At 43.1% G+C, this 9,096-nt stretch overlaps 1 protein-coding gene across 1 annotated transcript in view; it reads left to right on the forward strand.

Moving 5' to 3' along the window:
- The window catches only part of BRCA2 (breast cancer 2, early onset), a 74,971-nt gene that overhangs the window by 19,628 nt on the left and 46,247 nt on the right, over positions 1 to 9,096 (forward strand). The window contains exons 4-9 of the mRNA XM_006879635.1: positions 2,988 to 3,034; positions 3,120 to 3,160; positions 3,803 to 3,914; positions 5,488 to 5,537; positions 6,439 to 6,550; positions 8,007 to 8,981. Of these exons, the coding sequence (XP_006879697.1) occupies positions 2,988 to 3,034; positions 3,120 to 3,160; positions 3,803 to 3,914; positions 5,488 to 5,537; positions 6,439 to 6,550; positions 8,007 to 8,981 (1,337 nt within the window). The remainder of the gene's footprint in view (positions 1 to 2,987; positions 3,035 to 3,119; positions 3,161 to 3,802; positions 3,915 to 5,487; positions 5,538 to 6,438; positions 6,551 to 8,006; positions 8,982 to 9,096) is intronic.

A 9,096-nucleotide genomic window follows, 5' to 3' on the forward strand; every position in this document is an offset into this window, starting at 1 on the left:
AAATCCAAAGTCTCTGTAAACTAACATTAAAATTAATATTGATAATATAATAATAATAGCAGCCTTCCCTCCCCCACTCTGTGTTAAATCACAAACGATGATAGAAAGGGAGCTGTCATAGCTTAGTGCTAAGAAATTGCACTGCTGATGCAAAAGTACACAGTTCTGAGCCACCCGCTGCTCTGTGGGAGGAGGCTGAGCCGGCTCCTGCCCTGCGATTCGCTGCCTCTGAAAACCAGCTGGGAGGTCAGCTGTGGGCGGGTTCTGATTCTCCAGTACCTGACAGCGGTAGGAGAAAGCCCGCAGTGTTGGATATGTCAGTTTAAAATGTATTTCAGTGCTTTAGATCTCCTTGCTCTGTTCTGACGACTGCCTCCTGGCCCAAGTATAGGTTTTGCATAAGCATGATCAAATGTTCTGGGATTTGCATTCTCCTCAGAGTCAGCCACAGTTTGTTGTGATTCACAATCAAATGCTTTTGCATAGTCAAAGAAGCACAGATAGACATTCCTCTGGTACTCTGTTTTCAGCCAAGACCCATCTAACTTTAGCTATAATATCCCTAGTACCACGGCCTCTTCTAAACCCAGCATGCACTTCAGGCAATTCTCTGTAGATGTTTTTTTCCAGTTGTTTTTGGATAATTTTCAGAAGAATCTTGCTTCCATGTGATATTAATGATATTGTTCGGTAATTTCCACACTCTGTTGGATCATCTTTCTTTGGAATGGGAACAAATATGGATCTCTTCCTCTCAGTTGGCCAGGTGATTGTCCTCCAGATTTCTTGGCACAACTTGGTGAGTGCATCCAGGGCAGTGTCTGTTTGTTGAAATATGTCAATCGGTATACCATCAATTCCTGGGGCCGTGTTTTTTGCCACTTCTTTCAGAGCACCTTGAACTTCTTCCTTCATCACCCAGGCCCTTGACTATACATTGTTTCATGACATTTTTCTGGGTCTGTCAATTCCTTTTGGTACAATGACTCTGTATACTCTGCATCTTCTTCTAATGCTTCGTGGATCATTTCCTGTTTTGCCCAAAGCATTCCTAAGTATTGCAACTGGAGGCTTAAATTTGTTCTTCAGTTCCTTCAGCTTAAGAAATGCTGAGTGAGTTCAACCCTTTTGATTTTCTAACTACAGCTCTTTGCACATTAGAATACTTAACTTTGTCTTCCTGTACTGTGCTTTGTAATCTTCTGTTCAGCTCCTTAATTTCTTTCTTTTGCTTTTGCTTCTTGGTGCTTTATTGCAATATTCAGATTATCTTCTGACATCCAGCTTGGTCTTTTCTTCCTCCTCTGTCTTTGTAATGACCTTTTGCATTCTTCTGGATGTTTGTCTTTTTTTATTATTATTCCTGATATTTTTATGAAAGTTTATAGAGAACATGGATTTTCATTTATTCATTGTAGCACATTTTCCTCCCTGCCCACCCCTCCCCCCTGGATGTTATTCTTGATATCCTCCCACAGGTCCTCTTGTCTTCATTCATTAATGTTCAAGGCCTCAAACCTGTTCCTAAGGTGATTGTGAAATCAGGTGGGATAGACTCAAGGTCAGACTTCGGTTCCTATGGATTTGATTTCATTTCCCTTAGCTTCAGCTTGAACTTGCATATGAGTCAGTGGCTGTCCACTCAGCACCCAGCCTAGTTTTCACAGCTGATGTTGAGCTTCTCTAGTGATTCTTTCCACAGATGTAATCAGTTGGGAAGGGTGTGCACCAGGGATGTGTCCTATCTCCATACCTTTTCAATCTATATGCAGAACAGATGATCCAGCACCTGGGTTCAATGAGGAGAAATATGGCATCAGGATTGAAGGAAGACTCATAACATTATGCATTATGCAAATGACACAACGCTGCTTGCTGAAACTGAGGAAGACCTCAGGTGTTAGCTGCAGAAGGTCAAGGACTGCAGCCTTCAACATGTATTGAAGCTCAACCTCAAGAAAACAAAGATTCTCACCACTGGGCCGATTGACAGCACCATCGTAGATGGTGAAGAGATTGAGATTATTAACAGCTTTCGTTTGCTTGGCTCCACATTCTGCACTCTTGAAAATTACCAGCAGCAGGAAATTAAAAGACGAATTGCATTGGCAAAGTCTGCTATCAGGGACCTCTCCAGAGTAGTAAAGAGCAACAGTGTCAGTCTGGAGACTAAGGTGAGCCTCATCCAAACCATAGTCCTTGCATTATATAATCTTTGTAATCACTTGCTATGCATCAGAAAGAGAGAGAACGACTAGGGAGGATAGGAGAATTGATGCCTTTGAGTTGTGGTGCTGGAGAAGAGTATTGAGGATACCATGGACTGCTAGGAGAACAAATGGGTTCATCCTGGAGAGGGTGAAACCAGGCTGCTTGGAGGCAAGGATTAGGATTCTGAGGCTTCATCTGACATACTTTGGACATGTTGCAATGTGGGACCAGTCGTTGGAGAGAGACATCATGCTTGGGAGGTGGAGGGGACATTGCAGGAGAGGAAGACCTTGGATGAGATAGATTGATTCAGTCACTGAGGTGGTGGGGGTAGGTGTGTCAGAGACAAGAAGGTTGTCACAGGATAGAGCAGGGTTTAAGGCTGTTGCACTTAGGGTCGCTTTGAGTTGCAGACAGCTCAGCAAACACATAACAGCAACCACAATACTGTAAGTCTCTGGCAAGAATATGATGGCACAAAGCAGGTACCTTTTTCATTTTTAAGTTTTGAGTACAAATTTCTAGTAATTGAAATTTATATGCGTTTTATGCATTACTTTCTGTGGACATTTAAACATTGCTTGGTGGTGACTTAATTCCTCAAAGCTACTTTCTAAAAGGAATATTTGATTTTTGAGAAGTATAAAAATATTCAGAGTATAATTCTAACAGTTGGTGTGATGGCATCTTCATTCCACATCCGGTGAACTAGTGTTTTGTTGCTTTTTCTGATTCTGTTCTTTTTTAAATAATCCAAGACTTTTGTTTTGTTTCAGTCCTCTCGTGCGATATGTGCATATAACACCACAAAGAGAAAAGTCAGGTATGAGGAACAAGACTTTATTTTTAGAAAAGTAGTCATGTCATTATATGGAAGCTGAATAATTCTCTTCTTTTTTCCTTTCCAGTGGTGTGTGGGAGTTTATTTCATACGCCAAAACTTCCTAAGGTAAGCGTTTGCCTGGTTTCTTTTTACTGTGGTGTGTGAGAAAGTCTGATGACAGGGAGCTGCAGGTTTCAGTCCCTGGCCAAGGTGTTCCTGCCCAGCTGGTGCTTGTCTGCCTGTGGACTCTTACCTGTGCAGTGGGGCTGAGCTGATGTCTGAGCTCCCAGACTAAGCTCGGCTAGGAAGAAAGGCCTGGGAAAGTCCTTTCCAAATCGGCCAGTGGAAAGCTGGTGACCACACTGGTCTTTGCTCCCAGTCATGGGTCACCACAGGTCGCATGCCACCTTGATGGCGGCTAACAGCGTCATACCTTTGCCCCGAGGTGTCCTTGTGGATACCTGGTCCATTGCCTCGCTGGTCTCAGTGATGCCTGAGAAGCATGAGTGAGTGAGATACCCTTCCTGGGTGCCCCTCACAAAGGGAGTGTTGGGCACTGTGGCTTCTGACTCGGTGGGCCCAGGCGTGGAGGTTTACAAGGGTGGGACCTTTCAGGAGTAGATGACTGAGGTTGAGAAAACTAAAGCCTTCAAAGGAGATGACTTAAAGGATTCACTGATAATCCGGAAGAAAACGGGAGCAGAGCTTTTTCATTCATCAGTGCATGGTAGACATACTTACGTATTTAATAAACTGTTTTCTTTCCAGGGTCAAACACCAAAACGTATTTCTGAGAGTCTAGGAGCTGAGGTGGACCCAGATATGTCATGGTCAAGTTCTTTGGCCACACCACCAACTCTTAGTTCTACTGTGCTATTAGGTATGCTGGCAAATGTCTAAGAAAAGATAAATGACACTGATGAACCTTGGCCATCGTTACACTTCTGGGTACTGTCTTTCTGGCAGTGCTGGTAGTATAGACCCTTTTGTGCGGATGGCGTGGGTCCTAAGCGCTTTGATGGCTTCTCCAGGAGTCAAGCTTTCTGGTTAGTGTGCGTCTGCGGTCGAGGAGAGCCTTGCAGAATCTCACTGACTTGTAAGCATTTAAGAGCTGGCATTTGACGAGAAGAGGGCTATAGTGGCTTGGTGGTAAGGAATTGTGTGGCCAATGCGAAGGTATGCCGTTTGAATCCACCAGCTGCTCTGTGGGAAAAGGATGGATAGTCTCCTCCCATGCAATTTACTGCTTCTGAAAACCACTGGAGGCTCAACTGTGGGTCTTTTATAACCTGATGGTACATAACAAAAACATCAGTGGTGTGAAATTACGAGTTTTTCAGAAGTCATTTCTGTACTGTGGATGTTAAAGAAACCAGGCCCGATACCCTGGAGCCAGTCCCCACTCACGGCAGCCTCTTCAGTTTCCAAGGCTGTAAATCTGAAGCCTGCCTTGTTCTTGCCTATAGAACACACAGGTGGATTTGAAACGTTAACCTTGTGATTTTCAGCCCAACACTTAGCCCTCTCTGCCACCAGTTCTCCTAAAACCATTAAATTATATTTCTTCTTTTCTCTTCATTGAAAACTGTTTCACAGATCTGCCTTATCAGTGGTACTAAGTTGAAATCTTAAATCTCATAGTTGAAATTGTACAACCATTTGATTAGCTGAAATGATTTATGAAAATTTTGTCATATGTGTGTGTATTTTATGAATATGTAACTATAAATATATAAGTAAATTCTGTGCATAGCTTGAGTTTAAAATCATTTACGCCAAAACTGGATTTCACTTTAAAAAGTCTTCTGTCTAATCTAGCTAACACTTAGAGCGTTCTCATGCCACTTTCTAAGAATAAAATTCTTTTCTCCTTTTGTAATTCACTTAAAGCTAGAAACTGTTTGAACACTAGGAAATACTAAGCATGTCATGTGCCTTTGTTCTGTACTGTCAGCTGGAACTGACGCAGCGTGGGAGGGGCTTGTCCTCCTCCCTCCCATGGTGCAGTGGGTGGATTCAAACCGTGTGCCTTTGTTCTGGCAGCACAGTGCTGACCAGTCGGCCACTAGAGCTCTCTGACGTGCCTGCAGACTGCACGGTTGTCTGAATGAATGCTGGCATCTCCACACGTCAGCATTTCAGTGGACAGTGTGCTGTAACCCTGGGCTAAAGGCAGCAGGGATGTCAAGGTCACCAGGCCGTGTCCTCTTCCACCTGATGAGGCGCATTCAGGACTGCATGAAGCTCATTACCTGTGGCAGTTCACCTTTCTCATTGTTATACTTGGGCACTTGGGTCAGGTCATTTGTTTGAAATGTGTCATTTATTCCAAAAGTATATGTGCCATCTGACAAAAAAAAATACCTGCCTGTTCATTCAGTGTAGTAAAATGTTTTTCATTGTCTTTAGTGTTCGGTATGTAATGTATATATCGTGAATTTCTGTTTTCACAGCCAAAGATGATAAACAGTCTGAAACTGTATTTCCCAGCGATTCAACTGCTGTAAGTAAATGTGACAAATTGATAGTGCTATGAAGTGGCTTAGAATGTTTGCTTGACTTGGTAAATTCTTCAGGTTGCATTTTCCAGTTCAGTGATTCTCTGTGTGTGTGTGTGTGTGTGTGTGTGTGTGTGTGTGTGTGTGTGTGTACGTACGTACGTACACCTACACTTACTCATTGCTATAGCATTGGAACCAATTTACAGGTCACCAAAACTCCATTGGGTTTCTGAGGCATAAATCACATGAGGGGAGAATGCCTGTCTCTCTCTCTCTCTGAGCCACAAGAGATTCCAAGAGCCAGAGAGACATGGCCTTTGAGTTAGCAGTCAAACTCCCAACATACTAGATCTAGAGCTTCCTTGTGTACACACAGATCCACACACAGACATTTATGAGTTGGGGAGCTGCAGTGGAACCAGATAGGGAGGACTTGGTCAAGTTCTTTCGTCGTACCACCAACCTTTAGTTCTGCTCTGCTAATAGGTGATACTACCAAATATGTGTACTCTGTAAGGAGAGAGAGATGGTGTGGATAATACTGGGTGGGGGGTGGGGGGGTGACTTGGTAGCACAGTGCATACCTTATTGGAATGCTAACGGAAACATTGGTGGTTCAAATCCAGCTGCTCCTCGGGAGAAAGATGGACAGTCTCCATCATAAAGACAGACAGCCTTGGAGGGTCAGCATGGGTGGAGGTTGCCTCAGCTGCAGTGAGTTTCGTTTGGGAGGTCGATGAGTGCACAGAGATTGATCGGTGGAGATAGAGAAATACAAGCTGTGCTGGCCTAGTGGAGTGGCGATTGTTCTGTTAACCCAAAGGCATATATGTATATGTATATTTCTAATTGCCTTACTATGAATTCTTTTACTATTGATTTTAATGTATATAACTTTTGCAGATTTCCAAACACTCTTTTTCTAACCCTAATGAAAATCTGAAGAAAAATAAGCTGTCCACCCCTTCTTTGCTGGACAATGAGAATAAAAATGAAGAGGAGGGAGTAAGCCGAGGTAAGGGCCTGTGTCTGCTTGCTGTGCTGCTGCTCCGGGGCACCGCCAGGCGTCGCTGCTTTACTTGACAGAGGACGCTGTCTCTCCCTCTTTGATTCCTGTTTTATCTCAAGGTGTCAAGGAGACAGAAGGACTTGATTTTGGGGAGAATGTTTAAACATCATACTTAAACAGTACTATTCATTCAGGGTGTCAGTGATGGTGAGAGTTGCAGGTAGGGCTGTTCGTGGACTTGCTCTAAGTTGTCGTTGACTTAATGGCACATAACAATTTTGACAGACAACCAAAACTCAGTACACAGAAGCCTCAGAGTTGAAGACTAAATAAACCTTACAGTTAGCAAAAAGAGAAGCCTTAATTTCTAATTAGGAAATAAATAAAAGTGTGTGTGAGTGTATATATATAAAATCAAAGTCTTATTAGCTGCTGAACTAAGCTCATGGCTGCCCTTCATTGTGGGATCCTCGTTGGCACCCGGGCCACAGAAATCATGAATTTACTGAACATAGTATGTGACTAGTGGGTTCATTTGCTCGTCCCTGTAGGATTTTTGGTTGGATGTTATCTAGACAAAAGGAACAACAAAAAAACTACCTTTGGGAAGAAGAGTATATTATTTAAAAGAGAATTGAAAGCCAATGAAGGAGTTACCTGAAAGTGAAGGCTGTGGCTAAATGATAAAATGTTCACATTTCTTAAATTGTGAGAAAAATAAATGACATTTATTATTTGGAAAAACAAATCTTATTAGCTAGCTCATGAAAATGCCTTTTTCTTGGTGTATATCTGTATTAATATATTCTGATTATCAGCGGGTATATGTATACTGTTGTGTATGTGTCTGTGTGTGTACACACATGCAATCAGACTGCCTTCTCCATGTGAGTATTAGGATATACAACTTCTCTGTATATTCTCATATATACACACAATTCCCTCTGTGTGTGTGTGCTGTCATACATACATTTAATTTTCTCTGTGTGTATATGATAGATATATTCTCTATGTATATGTATGTGCTAGCATATATATAAATATTTTATATATATAAATATATATAGTGTATGTGAGAGAGATGAGATGAAAAAAGATTTTATCCTAGATTGTTAAAGTCCACAAAATTGACTTGAAGCTTCTGGTTTGATGGATTTTCAACTTTTAAATTGTTTCTGTCGTAAGATGAGATGAGTTTTAACCTTGTACAGCTGGGAAACGGAGACCACTAGGCCACCAGCATGTTAATTAAGGGCTTGGGGGTCAGTATTCACCCAGAACACTCCAGGGCACGGGTGACTACCCAAATTCATGACGTCTAGCACTCAGAACAGTTTTTTCAATGATAAATCATGGACATGGTAGCATATACTTTTTCTATTAGAAATGAAAGCATAGTATAAGCCTTTTGTGTTCTAAAATGCTGTTTCCTTACGGTGCTTCTCTTTTCCATTTTACCTAGGGAATTTATTTGATGAGGTGAATAGCCATGATGACCATGTGGGAAGGTCAGAGCCGAGTGTCGTAGAAGGACTTGACACAATTACAGACCTTTCTCAGGAAGAGAGCTTTACATTCTGTGTTACTAAATGTAAAACAGGAAACGCACAGAAAAGAAAGCTTGACAGAAAAGCTAGTGAACATGAAGCAGCTGGAGGGCCACTAGACCGTGAGCCGGAGGACAGTGATCCGTTCTGCTGCGTTGTACCAGCCCAGGAGCTCACTGGCAGCCTTCGAGGTACGGCCTCCAAGAAGGCTGCAGCCCCTTCAGCCTTGGAATGGTCTCCACTAACTCTCTCAGGCCTAAATGTAACTCAGGTAGAGAAAATATCCTCCCCACCAAGCTCTTCTCGTGACAAAGACTCAGTCAAAGCAGAAGAAGACTGTGCCCTCTTCACAACTCCAGAATATTCTCGGCCACAGATTTCACGTCCGCCAGAAGCCGTGGTGAATCCAAACTGTGAAGGGTCTCAGAAGGACTCCATTCCTGTAGCCACGCAGACCGCGTCTGGAACTTCCCCTGTAACAGCTCCCCCTCAGTGTCTCCAGCAGTGTCTTCTCCAGATGAGTGAACGGCTGGAGCAGGCTTCAGGGGCAGTTCTCCCCAGTGATATGGCTGATCCAGACTTCACAGGAGAACCAGAAACCCCCAGAAGTGGCCTGAAAGGAGATGCTGCTGGTTCCCAGAGCCGAGGTGCCTTCTGTCCACCTGCATTTGCTAGTGGAAGCTGCCCAGGCACCCCCAAACAGCCTTCTGTACCTCTGAAGAATGCAGGGCTAATATCCACTTTGAAGAAGAAAACAAAAAAGTTTATTTATTCTGTATGTGATGAAGCAACATGTTCAGGGGAGAAAATACAGAAAGATCAAGAATCTGAAGCAACTGTTCATCCAACCCCATTCCGAGAACCTCTCAGCGCTTGTGCTGCTGACTCAGGTTAGTGCCTCTTTGTACTGGGAGCCTTGCATATAGTATAGTTCTGTGACAGTGACGCTGGGAGCCCTGTATACAGTTCTCTGACAGTGACTCTGGGAGTCCTGTATACAGTTCT

Source organism: Elephantulus edwardii, unplaced genomic scaffold (genome assembly GCF_000299155.1).
Source record: "Elephantulus edwardii isolate Elephantulus edwardi_28Jun2011 unplaced genomic scaffold, EleEdw1.0 scaffold00004, whole genome shotgun sequence".
Lineage (NCBI taxonomy): Eukaryota > Metazoa > Chordata > Mammalia > Macroscelidea > Macroscelididae > Elephantulus > Elephantulus edwardii.